Source organism: Balaenoptera acutorostrata, chromosome 8, assembly GCF_949987535.1.
Source record: "Balaenoptera acutorostrata chromosome 8, mBalAcu1.1, whole genome shotgun sequence".
Classification (NCBI taxonomy): Eukaryota; Metazoa; Chordata; class Mammalia; order Artiodactyla; family Balaenopteridae; genus Balaenoptera; species Balaenoptera acutorostrata.
The window spans coordinates 49,859,915-49,886,368 of record NC_080071.1 but is presented as its reverse complement, the minus strand read 5'-3'; the positions used below and the strand labels follow the sequence as shown (position 1 = coordinate 49,886,368).

General features: G+C 38.1%; 2 protein-coding genes across 7 annotated transcripts in view; one reads left to right on the top strand and one right to left on the bottom strand.

The window, feature by feature from the left end:
* Nucleotides 1-16,168, top strand: part of HIBCH (3-hydroxyisobutyryl-CoA hydrolase) — a 94,024-nt gene extending 77,856 nt beyond the window's left edge. For 2 of the 3 annotated variants that reach the window (XM_057551497.1, XM_057551495.1), the window contains 3 exons: nucleotides 7,865-7,984; nucleotides 12,075-12,108; nucleotides 15,001-16,168. In XM_057551497.1, coding sequence (XP_057407480.1) covers nucleotides 7,865-7,984; nucleotides 12,075-12,108; nucleotides 15,001-15,116 — 270 coding nt within the window. In that variant the 3' untranslated portion in view covers nucleotides 15,117-16,168. The remainder of the gene's footprint in view (nucleotides 1-7,864; nucleotides 7,985-12,074; nucleotides 12,109-15,000) is intronic. The other variant, XM_057551496.1, reaches the window with a different exon arrangement.
* Nucleotides 16,169-19,287: 3,119 nt separating this feature from the next.
* Nucleotides 19,288-26,454, bottom strand: part of C8H2orf88 (chromosome 8 C2orf88 homolog) — a 77,681-nt gene continuing 70,514 nt past the window's right edge. For all 4 annotated transcript variants that reach the window (XM_007171470.3, XM_007171469.2, XM_007171468.2 and 1 more), the window contains one exon: nucleotides 19,288-20,668. In XM_007171470.3, the coding sequence (XP_007171532.1) occupies nucleotides 20,207-20,494 (288 nt within the window). In that variant the 5' untranslated portion in view covers nucleotides 20,495-20,668 and the 3' untranslated portion in view covers nucleotides 19,288-20,206. The remainder of the gene's footprint in view (nucleotides 20,669-26,454) is intronic.

Here is a 26,454-nt window from a genome sequence, read left to right as displayed (position 1 = left end):
TACTTAAAAAATAAAATGATATGCCAAATTATGTTTAAAAAACAGTTTGACCTATAGAAGTGGGCATTATATTTGCTGAAGGTACCTATTACACTGTGTAGTTAATTGCTATTAATAAGAGTAACTGAATGGCAGTGTCGATGGATGCATTGTTCCTTTGGGAAAGAGCACAATAAACCTTAAGGGGAAAATGCATCAATTTATGTAGACAGGAAGAGAAAACAGTTCCCAGTCCACTGATGGAGCTTAGTGACCCTTAAATGCTATCATGAGCATTTAGGATATCATCAAACAGGAGTACCTGCATCTTTAGATACTGTCTTTTCATTTTTTTTAAATTGTTAATGCTTTTAAGAAATTACCGGAAAAATCTTAAGGTTGCAAAAAGCACTCTTCTTGGACTGGTTCTAAGCCTTTTATAAGAGGAAAGAAATATTAGTGCCCATTTCTTTAAAACAATATGACCCTCCAGAATGGTGAAAAAATATTTAAAAATAAAAATATGTCTGTGAAGCTGCAGTATTCGGTGAAGTAGACCAACTCGTTTAGGTATTTTGTGTTTCTATTGTTTTTTGGGTCAATCTGAACATTTCTGGAAAAGATTTATAGATAGAAGTACATAATGTATAAGATGATTATTTAAAAAAATATTCACAATTCATAGCAAAACATAACTCTTAACTACAGTTGATATAAACTAGTTAAAAAAATCAAAGACCTGTTTAACAGACAGGATATAACAGGGGCTTATGCCACTTGGTTTTAAAATAACAGATGATGTGACTTACTGTGGCTTAAATTCTACCTTCCACTTAATTTCATTCAATCCCAAGGACAAATGCTAAGAAATATTTCCCTTTTAAGCCTTAAAACAGCACAACAAAGCTTCAGACATTTAGTGTTGAACACCATAAAAGTGACAGTGTTATTCTGTAAAGACCTCTACCTGCTTGTCCCTGTCCCCATTATGTGTCCTTTTCTCTCTACTGCTCCTGTCTTTTTGCTTTATTGAGTGCCGTCTATAGCAGACTATAAGCTGCTGAGAAGCTCCTGTATTTCCAGACACCTGTCACAGAGCGTTTCACATGGTAGGTATGATGAATGAATGGGTAAGGTGCTGTGCTGCCACTGAGTTTCAAAAATGAAAATCCAGTACCTGTTCTCAGAGGGAGTTCACAATCCAGTGGAATAGACGCATAAACAAAATATGGTAAGTGCTACTAAGCTAGAGGCTTGCACAAATTATTGTGGGTGTCCAGAAAATGGTGGAAGGAGTCTTAAAGGCTTCGCAGAGGAGACCTCTGAGCAGAGAATAAAAGATGGGAATGAGTTGTCAAGTGGCAAAGGGTATATCAGACAGAACAAAGCACATACTCAAAGGACAAATGTTAGGAGAATGCAGAGCTGGGAACAAGGAGTAAAGTGTCAGAAAATACGGCCAAAAAGATGATTGGAACCAGACTGTGAGGAGCCTTATGTTAAACTAAAGAGCTTGAATTCAGTGAATTTTTTCTGAGTGTGTATGTATTTTAAGGATTCATTTTTTTTGAAGTACAGGAAGGTTATAATGTATAGCTGAAAAATTTTTACAACGTAAACATAATGAACACCCAGAATAAATTAGGCACTCGATATGTCTTATTGAGTCCCATCCCTGTCACTACCTCTCCCTAGGCTAACCATATACTGATTTTTAACACCATAGATTTTGTTTTTGAGTTATATATAAAATCATACAGTTTTCTGTCTATCTTTTGCTCAGCATTGTATTTGTGAGGTTCACCAGTGTTGTATGTAGCAGTGGTTTGTTTTTATTGCTTTAAGTTATTCCATTGTGTGATATATCACATTTTATTTATTTATTTCTACTGTTCGTGGACATTTGGGGTTGTTTGTAGGTTTTTACTGTTAGAAATAATGCTGCTATGAACAATTTTGTCTGTGTCTTTTGTTAACAAAGATATGCATTTCTGTATATACCCAGGAGTAGTACTGCAAAGTCATCACACGTTGTTAAAAGATACACTAAAGCATATTAAGAATTTTGATAGTTTTTTTGAGCAAAAATTAATCTAAATCAGGCAGCACCAAACCAGAAGTGGTAAGAAAAGCTCTACTGATACGAGCTTAGGGGAAGCCTTTTATGCAGAGGAGGTAGAAGCAAAGCAAGGAAATATTGATTGGCTGTAGCTTAAGCAGTTGCTTTATTTGGGAAAGGCTAATTGGCTATTTATGATTGGCTGTCCTTAGGTTTCGATTTTTAACCTTGAGGCATTACAGGCTTAGATTTTGGTTTGCTTACAGTCTACTAAAGCATTAAGGGCACCTCAGTTAGATGGCCTCTGTTTAACTGAAAGCATGTACATTTATCTTAGTAGTTACTGTCAAAAAGTTTTCCAATATGGTTGTACCAATTTACATTGGATACTAAGTTGCTCTACGTTCTCACCAACACTTGATATTATTTGTCTTTTTCTTATTTGTCATTCTGGTGTATATAAAATAGCATTGCATAGTGGTTTTAATTTGCATCCATGATGACTAATGGGGTTGAGCATCAATTCATACCTTTATTGGCTGTGGTATCCTTCCTTGCGAAGTGCCTATTAAATCTTTTTTATTATTACTGTTAATTTGTAGGAATTATTTCTATCTTCTGCTAAGTAAGTCCTTTATCCAGTACATGTACTGCATATATCTTCCTCCTATCTGTTACTTGCCTTTTTTCTCTCTTAATGGTGGCATTTATTGAACAGAAATATTCTGTTCAAAATGTGGAGGTGTCCTGAAGATTTGGGGCAGATCCATAACGATCCATAAATGAGAGATTTCATTACAAACTCTTTACATTAACCAACTATAATGTAGAACAGGAGTTTGTTATTTTGGGGTTTTGAGATCTGTTGTTTTAACTATGTTTATGTTCTTATGGCCTTTTTAAAAAGTGATTGGATATACTATTTTAGATTTTTCTTAAGTTAAAAATCCAACTGTATAAAGTGTTTCTAATTATAGTATTCCTTAGTTTTTTATTTTCTAAGTGTCATTTGCCCTCGTAGAAAACATTGTTTCTACTCAAAATGTTTTCTATATGCTTTCAAATAATTTGTTTTGACCTGTTTTGCACTGATTTATTTCTCTTGTGCCTTGCAAGTATTTTAAAGTATCAGCTATTCAAATTAACTAATTTTCTATAGTATAATATGAGCAAATGATTTATCCTTCTCCTCTGACCTCTATAATGTACATTGAACACTTCTTAAGTGGTTACTGTCTGTGGCTTACTTAAACTTTTATCTTGATGGCATTTTTAACAGTTCAACGAAAGTTTTTACAAGTAGTGAATTTGGTTTTTTAATGGAATGATTAGAAAGTTCATCATAATATATTAATAAATTAGAAATATGCTGTAGCCATTTTTCAGAGGAGAGCAAAATTACACCCATTTATATTTTTCCTATACCTTTATGTATTCTTTTGAGTTAGATGAAGAATAAGCTAATTTGTTGCCTTTAATTAGCTTCTTAAGCTCTCATTTCCTGTTCATTGTCTTTACCCTGTATGTAATGTAAGTCAGTATCAGCTCTATTTTTTAATGCATTTTTAAAAAGTAAAATGATCTAAATTTACTTGAATTCCTGTTAGTGTTCCTTCTTTTGAGATTAAAACTGGCAGAGCCTAGACTTTTAAAGAATGTTACATGTGATATCCTTTTTTATAAAGGAAAGAACTCAAGAGATCATTTTCTAAGATCTCTTAGTGAATCAGAGAAATAGTTGTTATAGCCCTTGAGTCAACTCTGAGTCCTACTTGGTAGAAATTTTCTAATTGTAATCAGTAGGCTTGTTGAATACTGTTTTTCTCTTGATAATTCATGTCAGACTGTATATTATTGAGTGTTCTGGTAGACTCCTGAGGAGAGGGTCAGAGGCATTATCCTGAGTTTTCCTTTTGTGGTAAATTTCCTAGGACTTAATAAATAAAACTTAACCAAAAGAAGGGTTCCTAGGATTCTTACCCAAAAGTCAGTGATTATAGTGCTCATAATGCTTTGAGTGCCAGGACCGTGTGCTGTTGATTATTGTCTCCCCTGAAGTGTCTAATGCATAATAAATGCTCAGTAATATTGTTGAATTGAGATGAGAATGTGAATCATTTGATAAAAATAAAGAAAAAAAGAAGTTGGCTATTTGATATGCAGGAGACAACTAATCTTTAAAGGGTCAGATAAATTGGTTAGAACACTGACCAGTGTTCCTCTAATAAGCAGAAGTGTGTCCACTCAGTTAGTTGTATGGGTGGGCGCAGGGTTGTATCCATACACATTTCTGGCTTAGCTAAAGATCCAAGTCCTAATCATTATCAAAATTTCCAAAACAGTCTGTGTTCCCTTTATAATGAATGAAGCTGTGTTAGCTCCTTTAATGCTCTTCCATCATCCCTTCTTTGATTTCTCTAACACGGGGGTCCCCAAGCCCCGGGCCGCAGACCGGTACCAGTCCTCGGCCTGTTAGGAACCAGGCTGCACAGCAGGAGGTGAGCGGCGGGCGAGCGAGCGAAGCTTCATCTGCCGCTCCCCATCCCTGGCATTACCGCCTGAACATCCCCCCCACCCCGTCGTGGAAAAATTGTCTTCCACGAAACCAGTCCCTGCTGCCAAAAAGGTTGGGGACCGCTGCTCTAATATGTCCCACTTCCTTGTCAAGGGAAACATCCCCATCTGTGGTCTTATTTCATCCTTTTCTGCCTCCCCTAGGAACTAATTGCATCAGCCATCTCCCTCTTTCAGTATCTTCAATTTTACCTTCTTGAGTTAGTGGCATATTTTCTTCTATCATTTTCAAAGCTTTCCTACCCTTACAAAAAAGCCTTCCCTTGACTCTGTTTTTTCTCAAGCTACTCTCCTGACTTTGTCTTCCTCTTTGCCATTGAAATTACACAAACAAGTTTTTTTTTAAATAAATTTATTTATTTATTATTTATTTATTTATTTTTGGCTGCATTGGGTCTTCGTTGCTGTGCAGGCTTTCTCTAGTTGCTAAGAGCGGGGGCTCCTCTTTGTTGCAGTGGCTTCTCTTGTTGCAGAGCACGGGCTCTAGGCACGTGGGCTTCAGTAGTTGTGGCTCGTGGGCTTCAGTATTTGTGGCTCGCGGGCTCTAGAGTACAGGCTCAGCAGTTGTGGCGCACGGGCTTAGTTGCTCCGCGGCATGTGGGATCTTCCCGGACCAGGGCTCGAACCCATGTCCCCTGCATTGGCAGGAAGATTGTTACACTGCGCCACCGGGGAAGTCCCCACAAACAAGTTTTTATTCACTTCTTCACCTGACACAATGTCCTCTCCTCCATCTTTGTTCTTTTTGACGTTTCTTCAGCCTTTGACCTTCTTGACTACTTTTATAGCCTCATATAGTATGAGGAGGTAGGCTTTGGAGTTGGCTGGCTTAGGTTCGGATTCCTGCTCTGTGTGACCTTGGACAAATTCATGAGTCTGGTTTCCTAATTTGTAAAATGTGCATATGTATGAACGTACTTGCCTGAGAGCTAAGGAAAATGTGCTCAATGAATGCTCCTTCCCTTCCCTGATTTGCTTGCTTTCTGACACATTGCACTATCCTGTATTGCCATGCCATTTATGAGGTGGGTAATATTTATTATCTTCATTTCATAAATGAGGAAACTAAGGTCAATCATGTAGGAGATAGTGGAGCTGAGATTCCACCTCAGAGCTGTCTCACTCGAGTCCAAACCCTTAGCCTCTGTGCTGAAGTGCCGGCATATTGAGTGGTTGGAGACTACAGTTTCTTCTTCTATTATATCTGTCTTATGAAAACATCTTTTAATATTTCATGAAATGTCTGAACCAATGGAGCTTTTTTAAGGAAATTTTCTTCCCATTTTTTTTTCTAGTTTGTGTATATGGCACAAGCACAGACAACTGGGGACCTTAAGTGGCCTTTCTTATGAAATTAATTGGTAGCCAGGTGAGGAAGTATAGCGAGAGACGGAGTTTTGTGTCTAGATGGCACATAAAGTACCAAACTAAGAATTGAGGACATAGGCAGTTAATCATAACAGTAGTACTGAGTGAGGTACATAATTGTGAGCTTGCACACCGCAGCCCTGTTGGAAAGGGAATTGTAGCTTCATTGTTTTTGCAGACTAGAAGAGATAGAAGGTAGCTGTGTCCCTCCCTTAAGTACACCTTTTAGCATTGTGAATGAAGTTCTTCTAGGTCTTCATTGTGATAACATGAGCATTGCTCCGACCAGAGAAAGCTACTGGGTTTGGCAATAAAGTGGACCCATTACCTACTTGCCTATGGAAAGGATGGACCCCCAGCACAGTACGCAGACTGCTGCAGGGGTGCCATCATCCTTGTGGCCTGCAACCAGAAAGGTGAGAGCATGGAGTAGGATCGCTTTCAGGGCGTTGAATGGGATCATGTCCATACAGCGCTGAGGGCAGAAGAATGAGTTCCTGCGAATATGCACTAGAGTCATAAAAGACTTAATTGCTTCTCTCTCCTTCTCATCTTCTCTTCAGCATTGTGGCTGTAGGTAGGGTACTAATCTTCCCTCAACTTTTCCTGTACAGTAGTCATCTATTTAAGCTCTGGCAACTGCTTGGTAAGATACTGCCCTGCCCACTCAGTCTGTTCTCTGAATCTGTTGCCGACTTGAGGATGATACAAAGAACCTGGAATCTTGATGTGGGGAGTTCTTTGAACTCAAAAAGTGAAATTCATACCTTTGAGACAGTCGCTCAACAACATGCCTGAAAACTATATATTGCAATTATAAAGGAAAGGGCAAGCCTCAGATTTATACGCATGTAATGGGACCTCCTGCAGCAGCTGTTGTATTCACAGCCATACACATGTATTGGAGTATCAGTAATAGCATCTTTAAATTCAGAAGGAAGTGGCATAGCATTGTAGCCAAGGAGTCAGGCCTATATTTCTTATTTTATCAAATATTTAAGTACTCGAGAAGACCACATCACAATACCTTGAATTATTGTCTCTCTTTACTTCCAAGTTAAGTGGATTTATTTTTAGGTGAAGACTATAATTCAGTTAAGACACTTCTCTAGAGTCACAAAGTGGGAAGGAGGAGCTACCGTATTTCTACTCCTTCACTTTCTTTATATTGTAAAGTGAAATGTCTGTCCTCTGATACATTAGTGCTTTGTGAGATGTGTATTAGTTTTATTTAGGCATAACCACTGCTTGCTTATTACGTAGTTGAGATGATAATTTATGTCAGGCAGGCTACAAAATGTAGATGTACTTTATTACTTCAGTTATGGGTATAGAATTTATTCCACTTGTAGAATGATCTGTTTTGTTGTACCGGATTAGAAATTTTTGTTTGGTGCTTTGGCAGGATTAGGCTAAGGCATAATCTTTTTTTTTTTTTTTTTTTAATTACTGTTTATTTATGTATTTTTTTATTTTTGGCTATGTTGTGTCTTCATTTCTGTGCTAGGGCTTTCTCTAGTTGTGGCAAGTGGGGGCCACTCTTCATCGCTGTGCGCGGGCCTCTCACTATCGCGGCCTCTCTTGTTGCGGAGCACAGGCTCCAGACGCGCAGGCTCAGTAGTTGAGGCTCACGGGCCTAGTTGCTCCGTGGCATGTGGGATCTTCCCAGACCAGGGCTCGAACCCGTGTCCCCTGCATTAGCAGGCAGACTCTCAACCACTGCGCCACCAGGGAAGCCCCATAATCTTATTTTTATGAGACTTTGTTGTATGAAAGTATTGTTAAGGAGCAAATTTTAATATGATTTATATCAAAACTCAGCTAGTTTATTATAAGCGGTAAAGGAACTATTGGGCTAAAACTAGTAAATTTTTTCTCTAATAGGTAATTAATAAAATGTCTCCAACATCCCTAAAGATCACACTAAGGCAACTCATGGAGGGGTCTTCCAAGACCTTGCAGGAAGTATTGACTATGGAATATCGGCTGAGTCAAGCTTGTATGGTAAGAATTTTTCTTTAAAGTATTGTCATTTTCTAGTTATGAAAGTCATATATGTTCATTGTAGAACATGTAAAATATAGAAAATTTATAAACAAGAAAATTGAAACTATCTATAAATCTACTCTATGAAAATACAACAGGCCAGTTAGCTTAAGGCACGGGGGGAATATTGCTCACAGATTGTTAATAAGCCTTTATGAAACAGCAGTTACCTTTGCATGTAATTGTAAGAAGGGCTCTAACCTCATGTGAAATTCAGAATAGAAATTTTAACCATTTTTCAGGCATAGTCTCTGACCTTGGGCAAGAAGCATAAATTCTCTAAGTCTAAATGCACAAAGGGAAGTTATTAGTCTATTATATGTTTTAATTAATAGATTAGCATTGCAAATACCATTATAGATACACTTAAAATAGGCAGTAATCACATAGAATATTATTGATTTCATGGAATATTTCAGTCATAGTGATTTATTCTTTCAGATAAACTCTTTAAAAAAAAAAAATTTTATTTATTTATTTATTTATTTAGGCTGTGCCGGGTCTTTGTTGCGGCACACAGGATCTTTGTTGCGGCATGTGGGATCTTTTAGTTGCAGCATGCGGACTTATTAGTTGCAGCATGTGGACTCTCAGTTGTGGCATGCAAACTCTTTAGTTGCAGCATGCATGTGGGATCTAGTTCTCTCACCAGGGATCAGACACAGGCCCCCTGCATTGGGAGCGTGGAGTCTTACCCAGTGGGCCACCAGGGGAGTCCCCAGATAAACTCTTTTAAAGCAGAATTATCTCTTTTGTGTAATGTGTAGAGGACCCTTAGATTAATACACTCATGGCCTAAAGGAAATATTATGTTTAATAACTAGAAAGCAGACATACCTAATGGCCTTCGATGTCCTGAAATAGTGAAGATATTCAAAATAGTTCATCCAACCATAAATTAAACTCTATTAGTCATATATTGAGGTCACTCCATAGGATGTAAATGGCAGCTGAGGTCTTTTGTGTATTATGAGTAGGTACTGTGCTAGGCACTTTATGTGCATTCTCTCAGTTAAATATTACACTGTCTGTAGAAGGCAGGTACTATTATTGTTTCCACTTTACAGATGAGGAAACAGTGGCATAGAAAAGTAAAGTAACCTGCCTAAGGTGGTGCAGCTGTTAAGTGGCAGAGACATGGCGTGTGAAACCAGGTGGTCACGCTCCTGACCCCTACCCCGTACACCTCACCCAGTCCCTGTTTTTCACTGTACATTTAGTGTCCTGCCTGGATTGATTGAGTCCCTCCTTCCTTCATTCTCTCAGCAAATATGTTTAGCTATGTGCCAGGCACTGTGCTAAGTAATATGCTGTTGTATGTCCTTGTTCTCATGGGATTTATAGCCTCCTGAGACTATAAAGAACAAGTAAACAAAATAAGTGTAATAATTACAAATTGTGGTAAGTGCTCTAGAGGAAACATACAGGGTTGGTGATAGAATGATGTGTGGACAAGAGGGAATGGGGGAAGCAAAGGGAAACCTTTAAATAAGTAGGTCCAGGAAGACATCTTTGAGATGTCAGCTCATCAGTGACCTGAAGGGTGAGAAATGAGAATGTTGAAAAGCCTCGTGGGTTTCAGCAGGGGGTGATTTGGTTTTAGGAAGGTAATTATTGCTATTGAATGATGATGGGGTTGGAGAGGGGGTTCAGAGTGGATGTAGAGATCAGATATAAGTTTACTGCAGTAATCCAGGTGCAGAATAGTAGTGGCTTAGACTAGAGTGGCAGTGGAGAGAAGTAAATGGATTTAAGACAAATGTAGGAGATAGACTTGATAGGCCTTGATGGATATGAAGGAAAGAACACATTTAGGAGTTGGAACTTAGAGGTATGGGTTAGAGATTTAAGTCTGAGAGACATTAACGCCAATTAAAAAAAAGAAAACTTTGGAGATTTATTTATTAACAAATAAGAGTGCTTACCATGTGCTAGGCACTAATATATAGGTAAACAAAACGGAGACATCCCTGCCCTAATGCAACTTACTTTATAGTGGGGGAGATAGACTATAAACAGATAAATTTGTAAAATATGTAGTATATTATTACAGGTACTAAGGAGCAAAAGTAAATCGGGAAGGAGGGTATGGAATACAGGGGTGTAGGAGTTGAACTTGTAGACAGGAAGACCAGAGAAGACCTCACTGAGATGATGTTCTTTGAGTGAAAACCTGAAAGAAGTGTGGGAGCGAGCCATGCTCCTATCTGCAGGGCACCTGAAGTACAGAGCTCTGAGGTGAGGGGTGGCCTTCCTGTTCTAGGAACTGCAGGGGGGCCTCGTTGATGGAGTGGGGCAGGCGTGGTCGGTGAGTGAGAGAGAAAGGAGGTCAGAGCGGACAGCATAGGGAAGGGCTGTGCAGAGCATACATGGCCGTGGAGGTCTTTATCAGACTTTGGCTTTTGTTCTGAGTGAAATGGGAAGGCACTGGATGTTTTTTGAGCAGAGGAGGGACAGGATCTTATTTTTAACAGAACTGATCACTCAGGCACTGATGTGTTGAGTTTAGAGTGGATAAGATCATACAGAAGGAAAATGAGCAGTGGAAGAGAAAACGGACAGAGGTGGGAGAACCAGGAGAGCGTGGTGTCATGAAAGCAGGAGAGGAGTGTTTCAAGGAGGAGGGAACACTGCCAAAGCCTCTAGGAGACGAGGATAAAGGCATGCTTTGCGTTTGGCAGTACTGAAGTTACAGATGATTTTGGCACGCCATCTCAGGGGTGTGTTGAGGCAGAAGTTGCAGTGTGGTAAGCTGGAGGGGAAGTGAGTAAATGGGATGTGAAGAATTGAAGACTGTGTTCACAACCCTTTCTTCTTGAAACGGAAGTAGGGTAGAAGCTGGGACTGTGGAATCAAGTGAGATTTCCTTTGGAAGACACTAGAACATGTTTGTAAATGATTGGGAATGAGCCAATAGGGAAAAAGGATTATGTTGATGATACTAATAATAGTTAACATTTACTGAACAGTTGCTATGTGTCAGACGCTGTGCTGGAATGTGGATTAAGATAATCTTAGGATGGATGTGTTGATATTACCATTTCATATAAGGAAACTGGGAGTTAGAGAAATTACTAGCCCAAGGTCACGTAGTTACTGTGTAGTAGAGCTAGGAGGTGAACCCAGACATTTGAACTGCATGCACTCAACCACTAAGTTATACTGCGTACATCGATGATGGCAGGAAAAGAGAGACAGGTGACCTTCTCAGGCTTAGTCCTTGAGAAGAGGGCATATGAATGGGAAGGCAGGGGAGGATTGGCCTTTGGCAGGGGTGGGTCCCTTCCTCCTTAGACGGGAAAGGGAAGGTATGTGCAGATGGCTGTAGTTGGGCTGCAGATGTTTTAGTGGGAAGAAGAGAATGTTCTGTCCTAGGGCATCTCTTTTTTTTTTTTTTTAAATAAAGTAGAAGTTTAACTCATTAGCTGAGAATATAGTGTAAAGAGTAGAACTTGCTAGGGGAAGAGGTTGAGGGGACAGAAGACAGTTGAAGTCATTATCTTGCAGTGGGGGAGAGAACATGGATTGTGAGGCAGTTTTCCATGCCTGTTTGAGATCTGTGATCATGAATTTTAAACGAAGCCAGTCACAGTTGTATGATTTTTCTGCAGTAAGATTTTAGCTGCTTGAACACAGGCAGAGGTAAATAGTAGGGTTCAGCTGGTGCTGAGATTTTGCCAAGATAGAATAAAGGGCGGGGGGAAAGGCTTGAGGGAGATAAGGGCATTTTCAAGAAAAAGAAATGACCCGTTAATGAACTGGGGAAACTGGGCTGGATGAAGAGCAGAGTGAAACCAGAACAAATGGTGAGAAAGTCGCGTAGGTCAGCGGAGCTCAGTTAAATCAGGGATTTGTAGCAGTGGAGATATTTGAGCAAATAAGAATAGGAGGAGGTGATCAGAGAGTGGGTTCTCAGAGGTGGTCCAGTCTCTGAATGTCATGGCTCAGGGTGTGGCCACGGAGTGGGGGCTAAAGTGGGTGGAAGAGAGGAGATGATCAGGAATGAAGATGCCCAGAAATTCTGCATTTAATCTTGATTTTCTTTCAGAGAGGCCATGACTTTCATGAAGGTGTTAGGGCAGGTAAGTGACAGTTGTTTCCTTCCCAGCTATTACGGAAATAGGACTTTTGAGCAGATACTGTTAAAAAAAAAAAAAAAAGATGATGGTTGTTTGATTAGTGAAAATCAAACTTTTATAAAAATTGCAAAGTTTTTTTTTTTTTTTTAAATATTACCAACTGGCATATGAGGGGAGACCAGTCTTTGAAACCAGTATTGTTTAAAAAATCCAATAATGTGGCCACCGCTCCCTAATGTATATATAAGAGGTAATCCTGCTCCTGCAGTCACATGGACTCCCTCTGCTAAGTGCAGCGTGAGTTTGTAAATTCATTCTGCTGCTGAAGCCTTTGAAAGGTACGTTTATTCTCTTGCAGAAAGGCCTGAAGTCCCCTCTTTTTTTGTCCTGGCTTTTGGCAAAATCCCAGCTGTGTTGGACCCTACCATCCACCTCTTTGCCTGAACCTAGCAGTTAAACATTGACATTGAGAAAAAACCATATGGCATAATTAGTAACATCTACTACTATTATTTCTATTTTTGCTTATCATCTTCAAAGTAAGAATATTAAGAAAAAGCAAGTGAAGTAGTTGATATTTTTTGTTCCTAGCAAATCTGCAACCATTTCTTTTTATGTATAAGTCCATATGCCTATAAATAGTAGCTGTCATTTATGTTGTATAAAATGAGTTCTTTCACTCTGCATGTATTTTACATATCTAATTTTATTATGTTTTTATTTATCACTTTAATATAGTACAGACTCTAGATATACTTTACCTGAATAAAAGGTTATGCTCTCTGAGCTGTAAGCTTCAATAAACACTGGTCACTGTGGTAGAATTCTCTTCATTTCTGGCATGATATAGTATAAGAAAGAAACAAATCCTTTTAGAGGACCCGTGGAGTTGAGTCAGAGGAATTGGCTATATGTTTTATGGAAAACATGCATTCATCCTACTAATTCCCTGCAAATTCTTGCTGCATGTGGATCAGAGCTTAGACCTCTGATTTTAGGAGGACCTGTGTGCTACTTGGATTATGTTGCTAAAGTATTCATTCATTATATGTTATAGCAGCCCTTCTTAAACTTAGAAAAGAAAGGTATTGTTTTTTAGATATACTGTCAATTATTTTAAGGAAAAAGAGCTGAAACCAAGCAGCATCAAAGTTCTGATTCATAGCCCAGGTGCTTATCAAGCTACTTTTTAATGAAGAGAAAGTATGTAACCTTATCTTTCAGCATAACCTCTTTATTCAGAAAGCAGTATCTATTCTGGGTAAAACTGTTAAGATGTTCTTACATAACCAAATGTTTGCTACAATTTGCTAATTATAAAGTATGTTACCAAATTAGATAAAATAAACTATCAATTAGGGGAATGGCTGTAAAAAATTCTTACTTTTAACATCTAGAATAAACTTCTTCCTTTAGAAGAATTTACAGAAAAAAATTTTTTTAAAGGATTATCTCAGAAGAGCTAGAGAGCTACCAACTGGAATTTGAGTGGGTGCCTCATGAAACCTGAAAAACCTGAGTTGTCTACACGGCAAGAACTTGTTTTATCTATGCTAGAATAAAAATTTTGTTAGTTTGAAATTAAATAACATGCAAATTTGATTAATATTCTCTTTCCATTTGACCTTCAGTGCACTGTCAAGGAGGTAGATAGCATTGACCCACAGGGCTTTTAGGGAAGAGATTCTTGTAGAAAGAATACTCCAGGATTGTTTTTATTTACTCTGTCCAGGGAATGTAAAACTTTCAAACTGGCAGGGATCATAACATCAGTGTTCAGTATCACCACTGATCTGACACTGGAATCCTATAGTTAGGCAGCCAAACCGTGAAAACCTCCAGTGTCCACATTTAATTATGCATAAAGCCCCCTTCCCTCTACCTTCTGAGGCAGCCTACTGCCTTTGGTTCCCAGATTGCTTCTTTAACTATTTCGCCTTTTAGTGATTAACTCATTTTTTTAGGTTCACTGTAGACTTTGTATGTTTAAATACTTTAATTCCCCACAAGAATTACGCACATCTTAAGCATGGCTGAAATTCCTTACCACAACCAGACTAGGTACAGCCCCATTCTCTTTCTTTTTGGTTTTTAATTTTTTGAGATAATTGTAGATTCAAATGCAGTGTAAAAAATAATATGGAGAGATCCTGCATACCCTCCACCCAGTTTCCCAAATGGTAACATTTGTATAACTGTAGTATACTATCACAACCAGGAAACTGACATTCTCCTCCCTTTTTAAAGGAGGTTATGGATTGATTGCCTCATACTTACTTAAAATCCTGTGGGGATACTATGTGGCTACACTAAGTGATGACTACACTGAAATAAGAGAAGCAGAGCTTCTCATGATAACCTGAAGGTGGTCTGGTATTTTAATTCAGTGTGAGCTAGAAGGTTCAGCAAAACAGTTGTATCCACATTTAATTATGCATAAAGTCCCTTTCCCTGTACCTCAAGTAATTTTTCTCTCAGTTCAATGTGGAGGAGGTTAGAAGACAGATCTGGGCCCTCCCCCCTCTCCTGCCTTCCCTTTAAACCACACCAACTCTGGTTTTAGCTCTTTTATAAAGAGCTAAAGAGAGATTTCATTTATGATATTATTAGAAAAAGAGAAAAAGAAGTTCTAAGGCTTAAACCACTGGATTAGTTCAGCAGACTGTATTCAAGCTAGAGACCATCAGGCTTAGCAGGTGAGGTCATCATCCAGTTCTGTGAGGGCTTAATTTAAGGGGAAAAAGAAAAAGGAACACATACAAAAATTTCAACTTTGCAGAAAAAGATGTGCTATAGAAAAATATGCCTAGTCCAAGGTAGTTTGTGTCAATTCAGTAATCAAAATCTGGTAATACCAAAGAGAATACTAACGTTTCTTATGTCTTTACTTGACAGTTTTAATAGATAAAGACCAGAGTCCAAAGTGGAAACCAGCTGATCTAAAAGAAGTTACTGATGAAGCTTTGAATAATCACTTCAAACCTCTGGGAAGTAATGATTTGAAATTTTGAAGAGACTGGATTTTTAAAGTATTATTTTGGAGCAGAGTTGGCAAACTATGGCACATGGGCCAAAGCCAACCTGCTGCCTTTTTTTTTTTTTTTTTCATATATCCCTCAGCTAAGAATGGTTTCTGCATTTTTAAATGGCTGGAGAAAGAAATCAAAGACCAATATTGCATGGCATGTGAAAATTACATGAAATTCAAATATCATTGTCCATAAATAAAACTTTATTGGAACATGGCTTTACTCATCCGTTGACATATCTGTGGCTGCTTTGAGTAGTTGCAGTAGAGATTGTAAGGCCTGCAAAGCCTAAAATAATTACTGTCTGGTCCTTTTCAGAAAAATTTTTCCAGCCCTATTTTAAAAGATGGGAAAATTTGAAGGTCTTTAGAGATTCTTGAGTTAGTATATCTAATTGAAATGGCAACTTTATGTTTTGGCTTAGGGTATTGGTTTTTAATGTTGATTAAGTAAACTTATGTATAGGTTATAAAAAATAAAAACTCTGAAAGTTTTTTGGATATACTGTGTTAACACTTCATAGAATTTTCTCCATATATAAATCTATTTTAAAATAATTATGAGTTTCTGTAGCTGAAGTGTTCCTTTTATAATGATAGAAATCTCAGGCAAAGAGAAAAGGTTATTAGGTTGTCTTTCCAGTATTGTCGACTCAGTCTTGGCTTTTTCTGAAGTTAACCAGAATCCCTTCCTATGGGGAAAGTCAAAGCATTATTTCTTGTTGTTTAGAGTATTTGCTAATCTGGCAGAATGAGGCATTAGAAAACTCTAATCTCTAAGATAGACACTCTGCCTTCTGCAATTTACATCAGACTTTTGTGATAACAGTAATTTGTTCTTACACAGTTCAAATCAGGAGAAAGAACTTGAAAACAAGAGGACTTTTGTACAAAATAGAAGTACCTTCAGTAATTGGTACTGTTGACAAAATAAGGTTTTTTTAAGGTACACAACTGTGGATGTTCCAGACTTGGAACGTTAATATCTAGGTAAGAATCATTTTTAAATTAAAGATCAGCTTATGATTTACTTTATAGCTTGGTACAATTTTTCCTTCATTCCAAACCCCTCAGAAACTAAGAGAACTTTAGTTTTGTGAAAGAATGAAAAGCAGGCAGAACCGAAAAAGACATCAAAGATTATATCCTGCACCCTTCTCATAGATGAGGAAATTGCAGTCCAGAAGGAATTGCTTTAAATTTTCTGTTCTCAATATACTTAACATGAAGCATTTTTCTTCCCCCCAAAATTAGGAACATATTTGGAAAAAAGATGCCATGATAATGAACATGTTTACATTTATATTCTTAAAGCTTCTAAATGTGGATGTGAATGATCTAAGAAAATACTTGTATAAATGGACTTTTATTTTCTTTGTATTTGCTAGAAATGCATAAAATGTTAAGTCGTTTATGTTAAAAAATTTGAAATCACACAATGGTGAAAAGCATTTGCTTGCTTCAATTAAACAAGGACTCATAACTAGTTAATTGCAACTAGACTTTTATTGAACAGTTAGGAAAAATGTTTTCACAAAAATATTTGGGAAAAAATATACCATTTCATAGCTAAGTCTTACAGTGAAGAGAATTTGCTAACAAAAGTTGAGTTTTGCCAAGTAAGATGTAGGGAATACATCTGAGCCTGTGCCCACTGCTCCAAGGAAGACATGTCCAGTTTGGTCACACAAATACAGCATGGGGGCATTATGATTAAGCAAACTATTTGTTAGAACTTTGTTTTTAAATTACTGTTCCTTGACATTTATAATTTGTCTCTAACTTCTGATTTCTCAAACTATATAATTACTAAAGTATAGTTCCCCCATCTCATAAAATGCCAGTGATACTGAGTAGGATATATGAGTGTCATGCTACTTCATTTGTTCAACATGTCTCTTTTTAATACTTATAAGGCAGTTTGACACAAATGATTCCTTTGGGACTAAGATAAATTTTTATCCCCTTCAAAATTGTGCTTTAAGTGCTAATAACCATAGGTAGTTTGCAAAGAACTGATAAGGCAATGGCAAGTGGAGAACTGTCAGGTCAAAGGCCTGTGACTGAAAGGTAATAACTAGCACTCAAAAGACACTGAACTGGGAAGGGAGCAGTGAAGCACATGTGTGGGGTTATGTGAGTTTTCTTAAATGAGCAATCGGCACATTTCTCTCTGCTAATCTGCTGCTTCCAGAGTTGCCCCCTGCAGGTTCTTTGTCATGCTGGTGGCACTCATCTGTCCCTCTCCTGGATGTTCTTGAGGGAGAAGATTCAGTGGTTGGGCACATGTGAGTGTGGTAAAGAACGGAATGGAACTTGGCTACTGTGTCCTTCCCCTCAGATGAAAACATTGGAAACTTGTTTTTGGAGCCTGACGTGAGTGTTGTTTCTTGGGCCCTCTTTTCCCCATTTTCTTTTCCCTTATAATTTGGCCACTATTCTTATTTCTTCTGTGTTTGTGATCTAAGTTGGAACAAATGTTTCCCATTCCAGTAGCTAATAATTCTTTCAGTCTTCTGTTTTATATGTCTCCTTCCTTCTCAAGCAGCCCTTCTGCTCTTTGTTCATGAAAGACCTTCAAAATGAAGTAAATCCAATACTTAAAGATGAAGGTATGTAAGAAGTTGAATTATCCTATCAAAGATGTTCTCATTTATCTTGTCATCTAGGCCAAACTATATCTTGATAACAATCATATGCAGTACACTTGTTGATCCAGCTCCTTCCTGCCTGCCCCCAACTTGGTTAATCCACTAACTCACTGATTATGCAAGCCTTTGTAGTTCCATGTCCATGGTTTGACATATTATACAGCATACATCTCCAAGTAAGTCTCTGTATGTCACAAGATACTATACTGTTAAAGTGAGTCAGGGGCAAGGGGGTGGTGCTCAATGACAAAACCCTATTGCCATAGTATCAGAGAGGGTGGCAACAGAGATCAGACTTCCAGCTAGATATCGGTCTGGCAGGCCTGCCTGTATCACACCCCTAGGAAATAGAGGCCCAGGGCAAAGGAGGAACCTGAGATCAAAATATTTAGATATAATCAAAGCCTCCTAGTCTATGTCCCTATGTATGCTGAAAAATTTAGTGTGATGCGCTGCTTTTATATGGCTTTGTGTTCTCAACATAATATGTATTATCTTATATACTTAATTATATCTTTTAAACAGCAGTGACCTTGCAGCAAAAGTATCTGATGTAAAATATAAAATGAATGAAAAAACGGCAACATCTAGGCTTTTGTCTGAGTCATTAGTATGAGCACTCATAAACCTAAATTTTTCTTCATGAGCTGGAAATATGTTTTGCACTTTTTGGAAACTTTCTGTTCTTAGCCTTGCAACTTCAGATCCTTGTATAAACAGGGGCGGTGGTTTTTCTATTTTGTGAAGTTGCTAGATTGTAAGTACAACAGGACAGTACAAACCCTGGGAGTAGGTGAAAGTTGAATGACCAGTTGTCCAAAGGCAGCTGAAAAGTGGCACGCCACTCACGTCTAAAGAATTTTCTTTGCCCGTTTACCTTGGAGAAGTCAGTCTATTTGATTGTGGGTTTCAGAGTCTAACTGCTAAAATCAGAGGTAGCAATTCTGCCTGCTTATAAGGTCATACACATTTATGTCATTAGAAGTCACAAGCCTTTTTCTGCCTTTCTTTAGATTTCCATGACAAGGGTCTGTTGTATCTTAATAAAAGGATCTAATCGCACTGGCTTAAATAATTCCTATTCCAGTTAAACTCAATGTGTGGCAAATCTTGATGAAAAGATACTTCTAAAGACTCAGTCTCAATTTTCTTGCAAGTTACATCTTCTAGTATCTTCTTCCCCCTTTCCTGAATTTTCTGTTATCATTGATCTTAAACAGTACTTAATTTTTTTTTTCTTAAAAAAAAAAAAAGGCTTCCCAAAACAGTAGCCAAATTTATGAAAATAGTATAGTCTATGGCTGTAAATGCCCCATGGGCTTTGTTACCATTAAAAATATACATGAGTATTTCCTTTGGAAGAGTATTTGATCTTTTGTAATAACTATAAATTCTCATGCATAATCTGGTCCCATAGTAATCTGAATGGTGATTGCCCATGTACCAGCCCCTTGCATCTGTGAGACAGTAAAGCTTAACATACATGCAACACTGAGACCAGATTCTTCTTTCCACCTTGCCAACTAGGGCTTCTGTTACTTTACAGTTTTCTGGATTGCTGTTTATAAAAGCTACCCCTGCTTGTTTTCTTGTATAGTAATATCACTGGGCTACCTAATTCAATGCAATAAACATTGTCATGACTTCTGTAAATTGTATATTGTTAAGATGCTTATATGCAAAGTCTGAGTCATCCAGTAACAGGTGTGATTAGTTAGGGCCCTGAGGTTCAAGGTGATAGTTATGCTTTTCATCTACAAAAGTAAATATCTTATTAAGGACATGGTTCACGGTGGACCTCTTCCACATGGGTTGCTTTCTAATGCTTGGTCATTTGTGTTAAGAAGGAGGGATCCTTGACTCAAAAGATTTTGGCAAACAAGACCCACTGTTAACAGCTATGGCTTGAGTGCCCAGGCAATTCCCTTGCCCAGGCATTTCAAGAAAATCCTTTTCATATCTTGTTTTTTTTTGTATAAACTGACAAATAGTTATTTTAAAGGAATGTCTTTAAAATGACCATTTTGAAAACATGGGTTTTAAATAAATTTAAATTCTTAAAGAATTTTTTTTTTAATTTTAAAGAATTTTAAAAATTCTTATTTCCTTGGTGATGGCATTGTTGCCTCTGGAAGTGGTGTGACACAGCTGATTACTGTGGCACCAGAGGACTTACATTTAAGCCTTTAATGACTAAAATCCAAGACCAAGCAGATAGAAATTGCTGTTAATGTAGAACTGCTTAAAACACTTCATTTTAGGTATTCTTAAAGACTCTTGATGGCTATCGAAATATTTTTCTTTACACCCAGATGGAGTTATTTGTATTTATTCACACCTGTTTTTGCTATTGTTTCATGTATTTAAACTAGCACCAACTTTATCCACAATTTGAGAAAGTGTCATCATCCTACACACAGCGTCAAGGCCCCTCACTCTCAATATATGGGATGTCATAGTACTTGAGGTGGTTGCCAGCCCACTGCTGCAAGGCATCACTCAAGATTTCCTGGGACAGGCGGTGTGCAAATTCAAAGACCACAATTTCAGGCCCTAGGGGTTCCTTCACTTCCTCTTTGACATTAACTAGAGAAGGCATCCTGAGTAGAAATCTCTCTTCAGGCATAAAGTTTTCTTCACTCTCATGCCTCTTCTCACTCTCGAGTGTGGTGGGAAATGGGAAAGTTTGCTTTGATTTCATGCAGCCCATGTTATGAAGAGCTTTGACTGAGTGAAGGAAAGCAGTAGCAAAGACTACTTCAACAGCATCTTTGGAAAACAAACACCAAGCATTTGTCCACTTGATATTGAGCAGTGCTTTTCCTCTCCAGGCTACTTCAGAAATCAATGTTCCCTTTCACCAGTCTTCACATGTAGTGTTTATCTGTCAAGAGAAAGGAAGATTCATTTTGAAGTCATAGAATGCAAACTACTGTATGATTAGGTAGCAAGTAGAAACAAATCTTTACCACTTTCATCACTTGGAGGAAATGTAAGGTAACAACAGCTTTATCTTATCAATAGAAAGAAAAGATAATCATTCAAAAATGGCATTTAGAAATAGGAAAATGTCTTTTCAAGATCAGGCAAATTTTATAAAACTGACAACAAACTTTTGCTACCTTTGATTTATTTATGTATACCAGGGCTCAGCAAACTATAGCCTTCGGGCCAAATTCTAGCTGCCTGTTTTTTCAAATATAGTTTATTTGAACATAGGCGTGCCCATTTGTTACGTATTGTCTATGGCTACTTTCATGCTTTAGTGGCAGAGTTTAGTTGTGACAGAGAGAGACTGTGTGGTCTGCAAGCCTAAAATATTTACTCTCTGGCCCTTTGGAGTTAATATTTTCTGACTGACTCTGGTCTATACTGTTGAGGGAAACAAGCATATCAAAATTTGCTCCTGCCTAAAACATCATGAGCCTGCACATCTTGGGCTGTGTCAGACTTTGTCCCTTGGTCACACATTTACAACTCAAAGAGTAGGACAGAATGATGGTCTTTCTTTACACTAGGGCTAACTCTAAACAACACAAGTTAGACATGGCAAAGCCACCTATTTTTCCTTCTGAATGAGATATTATGAAATTATGAAGCAAGGACAAGATGGTGGAGTAGAATGATGTGAGCTCACCTCATCTCACAAAAACAAACACGGAAATCACAACTGCTGAATGACCATCAACAGAAAAACACTGGAAGCTACCAAAAAAGATATCCTACACACAAAAACAAAGAAGAAGCCACAACGAGATGGTAGGAGGGGTGCACTCGCAATAAAGCCAACTCCCATATCTGCCAGGTGGGTGACCCACAAACTTGAAAATAATTATCTTGCAGAGGTTCTCCCACAGGAGTGAAAGTTCTGAGACCTACAACAGAACCCCCAACCTGGGGGTCTGGCATCAGGAGGAGGAGCCCCCAGAGCATCTGGCTTTGAAGGCCAGTGGGGTTTGATCACAGGAATTCGACAGGACAGGCAGAAAAAGAAACTTCACTCTTGGAGGGTGCACACAAGGTCTCACGTGCACCAGGATCCAGTGGAAAAAGCAGTGACCGCATAGGATCCTGGGCCAGACCTACCTGCTGGTATTGGAGAGTCTCCTGTGGAGGCAAGGGGGGCGGCTGTGGCTCACTGTGGGGACAAAGACACTGGTGGTGGTAGTTCTGGGGAGTACTCGTTGGTGTGAGCCCTCCTGGAGGCCCCCACTTTCTCACCAAGACCTGGCCCCACTGAACAGACTGCAGGCTCCAGTACTGGGAAGCCTTGGGCCAAACAACCAACAGGGTGGGAAGACAGCCCCACCCATCAGCAGATGGGCTGCCTAAAGTCTTCCTGAGCCCATAGCTGCCTGCTAGACACACCCCTTGACATGGCCCTGCCCACCAGAGGGACAAGACCCAGTTCCTCCCACCAGGAAGCCTGCACAAGCCTCTTAGACCAGCCTCATCCACCAGGGGGCAGACAGCAGGAACAAGAGGAACTACAACCCTGCAGCTTGTGGAGTGGAAACTGCAATCACAGAAAGACACGACAGAGGAATATGTCCCAGACAAAGGAACAAGAAAAAAGCCCAGAAGAACAACTAAAGGAAGTGAAGATAGGCAATCTACCCAAAAAAAGAATTCAGAGTAATGATAGTAAAGATGATCCAAAGTCTTGGCAAAAGAATAGAGGCACAGAACAAGAAGATACAAGAAAGGTATAATAAACAGCTAGAAGATCTACTAAAGAACAAACAGAGATGAACAATACAATAACTGAGAGGAAAAATACACTAGAAGAAATCAGTAGCAGAATGAGGCAGAAGAATGGATAAGTGAGCTAGAAGACAGAATGGTGGAAATCAAAGACAGAAAATATTGAAACAAGTGAAAAGCAACGAATAACATACAAGGCAATACCCATAAGGCTATAAGCTGATTTATCAGCAGAAACTCTGCAGGACAGAAGGGAGTGCCATGATTATATTCAAACTGATGAAAGGGAAGAACCTACAACCAAGAACACCCAGCAAGGCTCTCATTCAGATTCGACAGAGAAATCAAAAGCTTTACAGACAAGCAAAAGCTAAGAGAATTCAGCACTGTCAGGCCAGCTTTGCAACAAATGCTAAAGGAACTTGTCTAGGTAGGGGGGGGAAAAAAAAAAAAGACTACAACTAAAAACAAGAAAACTACAAATGGAAAAGCTCACCGGTAAAGGCAAACACACAGTAAAGGTAGGAAATCATCCAACACAAATATGATATCAAAACCAGCAATCGTGAGAAGAGTACAAATGCAGGATATTAGAAATGCATTTGAAATTAAAAGACCAGCAACTTAAAACAATCTTATTTATATAGAGAGTGCTATATCAAAACCTCATGGTAACCGCAAACCGAAAATCTATGATTGATAGATACACACACAAAAAAAGAAAAAGGGATCCAAACACAACATTAAAGATAGTCACCAAATCACAAGAGAACAAAAGAAGAAGGGGAGGAAAAAAGACCTACAAAAACAAATCCAACACAATTAACAAAATGGCCATAAGAACATACATATCGATAATTACCTTAAATGTAAACAGATTAAATGCTCCAACCAAAGGACATAGACTGGCTGAATGGATACAAAAACAAGACCTGTATATAAGCTGTCTACGAGAGACCCACTTCAGACCTAGGGGCACATACAGACTGAAAGTGAGGAGATGGAAAAAGGTATTCTATGCATATGGAAATCAAAAGAAAGCTGGAGTAGCAATACTCAGACAAAATAGACTTTAAAATAAAGACTGTTACAAGAGATAAGGAAGGACACTATATAATGATCAAGGGATCAATCCAAGAAGATATAACAAGTGTAAATATATATGCACCCAACATAGGAGCAGCTCAGTATATAAAGCAAATACGAACAGCCATAAAAGGAGAAATCGACAGTAACACAATAATAGTGGGGGAATTTTAATACCCCACTGTCATCAATGGACAGATCAGACAGAAAATCAATAAGGAAACAAAGGCCTTAAATAACACATTAGACCAGATGGACTTAATTGATATTTATAGAGCATTCCATCCAAAAGCAGCAGAATACACATTCTTTCCAAGTGCACATGGAACATTCTCCAGGATTGATCCATGCTGGGCCACAAAGCAAACCTCAGTAAATTTAAGAAAACTGAAGTTATATCAAGCATCCTTTCCAACCACAATGCTATTAGATTAGAAATAAACTACAAGAAAAAACCTTAAGAAACACAAACACATGGAGGCTAAACAATATGCTACTAAACAATCAATGGATCACTGAAGAAATCAAAGAGAAAATCAAAAAATACCTAGAGACAAATGAAAGTGAAAGCACAATAATCCAAAACCTATGGAACACAGCAAAAGCAGTTCTAAGAGGGAAGTTTATAGCAATACAATCTTACGTCAGGAAACAAATAAACCACCTAACCTTACACATAAAGCAACTAGAGAAGAACAAACAAAACCCAAAGTTAGTAGAAAGAAAGAAAGAAAAATCAGAGCAGAAATAAATAGAAACAAAGAAAACAATAGAAAAGATCAATGAAACTAAAAGCTGGTTCTCTGAAAAGATAAAATTGATAAACCTTCAGCCAGATTCACCAAGAAAAAAAGGGAGAGAGCTCAAATCAATAAAATTAGAAATGAAAAAGGAGAGGTTACAACAGACACCACAGATATACAATGGATAATAAGTGACTGCTACAAGCAACTATATGCCAATAAAATGGAATCTAGAAGAACTGGACAAATTTTTTTTTTCTCTCTTTTAAAAAAAGTTTTGGCTATGCCCAACAGCATGTGGGCTCTTAGTTCCCTGACCAGGGATCAAACCTGTACCCCCCTGCATTGGAAGCATGGAGTCTTAACCACTGGACCACCAGGGAAGTTCCCTGGACAAATTCTTAAAAAGGTGCAATCTTCTAAGACTGAACCAGGAAGAAACAGAAAATATGAATAGACCAATCACAAGTACTGAAATTGAAACTGTGATTAAAAAACTCCCAACAATCAAAAAAGTCCAGAACCAGATGGCTTCACAGGTGAATTCTATCAAACATTTAGAGAAGAGTTAACATCTATCCTTCTGTAACTCTTCCAAAGAACTGCAGAGGAAGGAACACTCCCAAGCTCATTCTACTTGGCCACCATCACCCTGATACCAAAACCAGACAAAGATAGCACACACAAAAAAATTACAGGTGAATATCACTGATGAACATAGACGCAAAAATCCGCAACAAAATACTAGCAAACAGAATCCAACAACACATTATAAGGATCATACACTATAATGAAGTGGGATTTATCCCAGGGATGCAAGGATTCTTCAATATATGTAAATCAATCAATGTGATACACCATATTAACAAACTGAAGATTAAAAACCATATGATCATCTCAATAGATGCAGAAAAAGCTTTTGACAAAATTCAAAACCCAGTTATGATAAAAACTCTCCAGAAAGTGGGCATAGAGGGAACGTACCTCAACATAATAAAGGCCATATATGACAAACCTACAGCTAACATCATACTCAATCATGAAAAGCTGAAAGCATTTCCTCTAAGATCAGGAACAAGACAAGGATGTCTACTCTGGCCACTTCTATTCAACATAGTTTTTTGGAAGTCCCAGCCACAGCAATCAGAGAAGGAAAAGAAATAAAAGGAATACAAATTGGAAAAGAAGAAATAAAACTGTCACTGTTAGCCAATGACATGATACTATACATAGAAAATCCTAAAGATGCTACCAGAAGACTACGAGAGCTCATCAATGAATCTGGTAAAGTTGCAGGTTACAAAATTAATACACAGAAATCTCTTGCATTCCTATACACTAACAACGAAAGACAAGAAAGAGAAATTAAGGAAACAATCCCATTGGCCATTGCATCAAAAGAATAAAATACCTAGCAGTAAACCTACCTAAGGAGGCAGAAGGCCTGTACTCAGAAAACTGTAAGATACTAATGAAAGAAATAGAAGATGACACAAACAGATGGACCATGTTTTTGGATTGGAAGAATCAATATTGTCAAAATGACTATACATCCCCAGGCAATCTACAGCTTTAGTGCAATCCATATCAAATTACCAATGGCATTTTTCACAGAACTAGATCAAATAATTTTACAATTTGTAAGGGACACAAAAGACCCCGAATAGCCAAAGCAATTGAGAAAGAAAAATGGAGCTGGAGGAAAATCAGGCTCCCTGACTTGAGACTATCCTACAAAGCTATAGTCATCAAAACAGTATGGTACTGGCAGAAAAACAGAAATATAGATCAATGGAACAGGATAGAAAGCCCAGAAATAAACCCATGCACCTATGGTCAATTAATCTACGACAAAGGAGGCAAGACTATACAGTGGAGAAAAGACATCCTCTTCAATAAGTGGTGCTGGGAAGACTGGACAGTTACATGTAGAAGAATGAAATTAGAACATTCTTTAACACCATACACAAAAATAAATTCAAAATGGATTAAAGACCTAAATGTAAGACCTGATAATATAAAACTCTTAGAGGAAAACATAGGCAGAACAGTCTTTGACATAAATCGAAGCAAGATCTTTTTTGATCCATCTCCTAGAATAACAGAAATAAAAACAAAAATAAACAAATGGACCTAA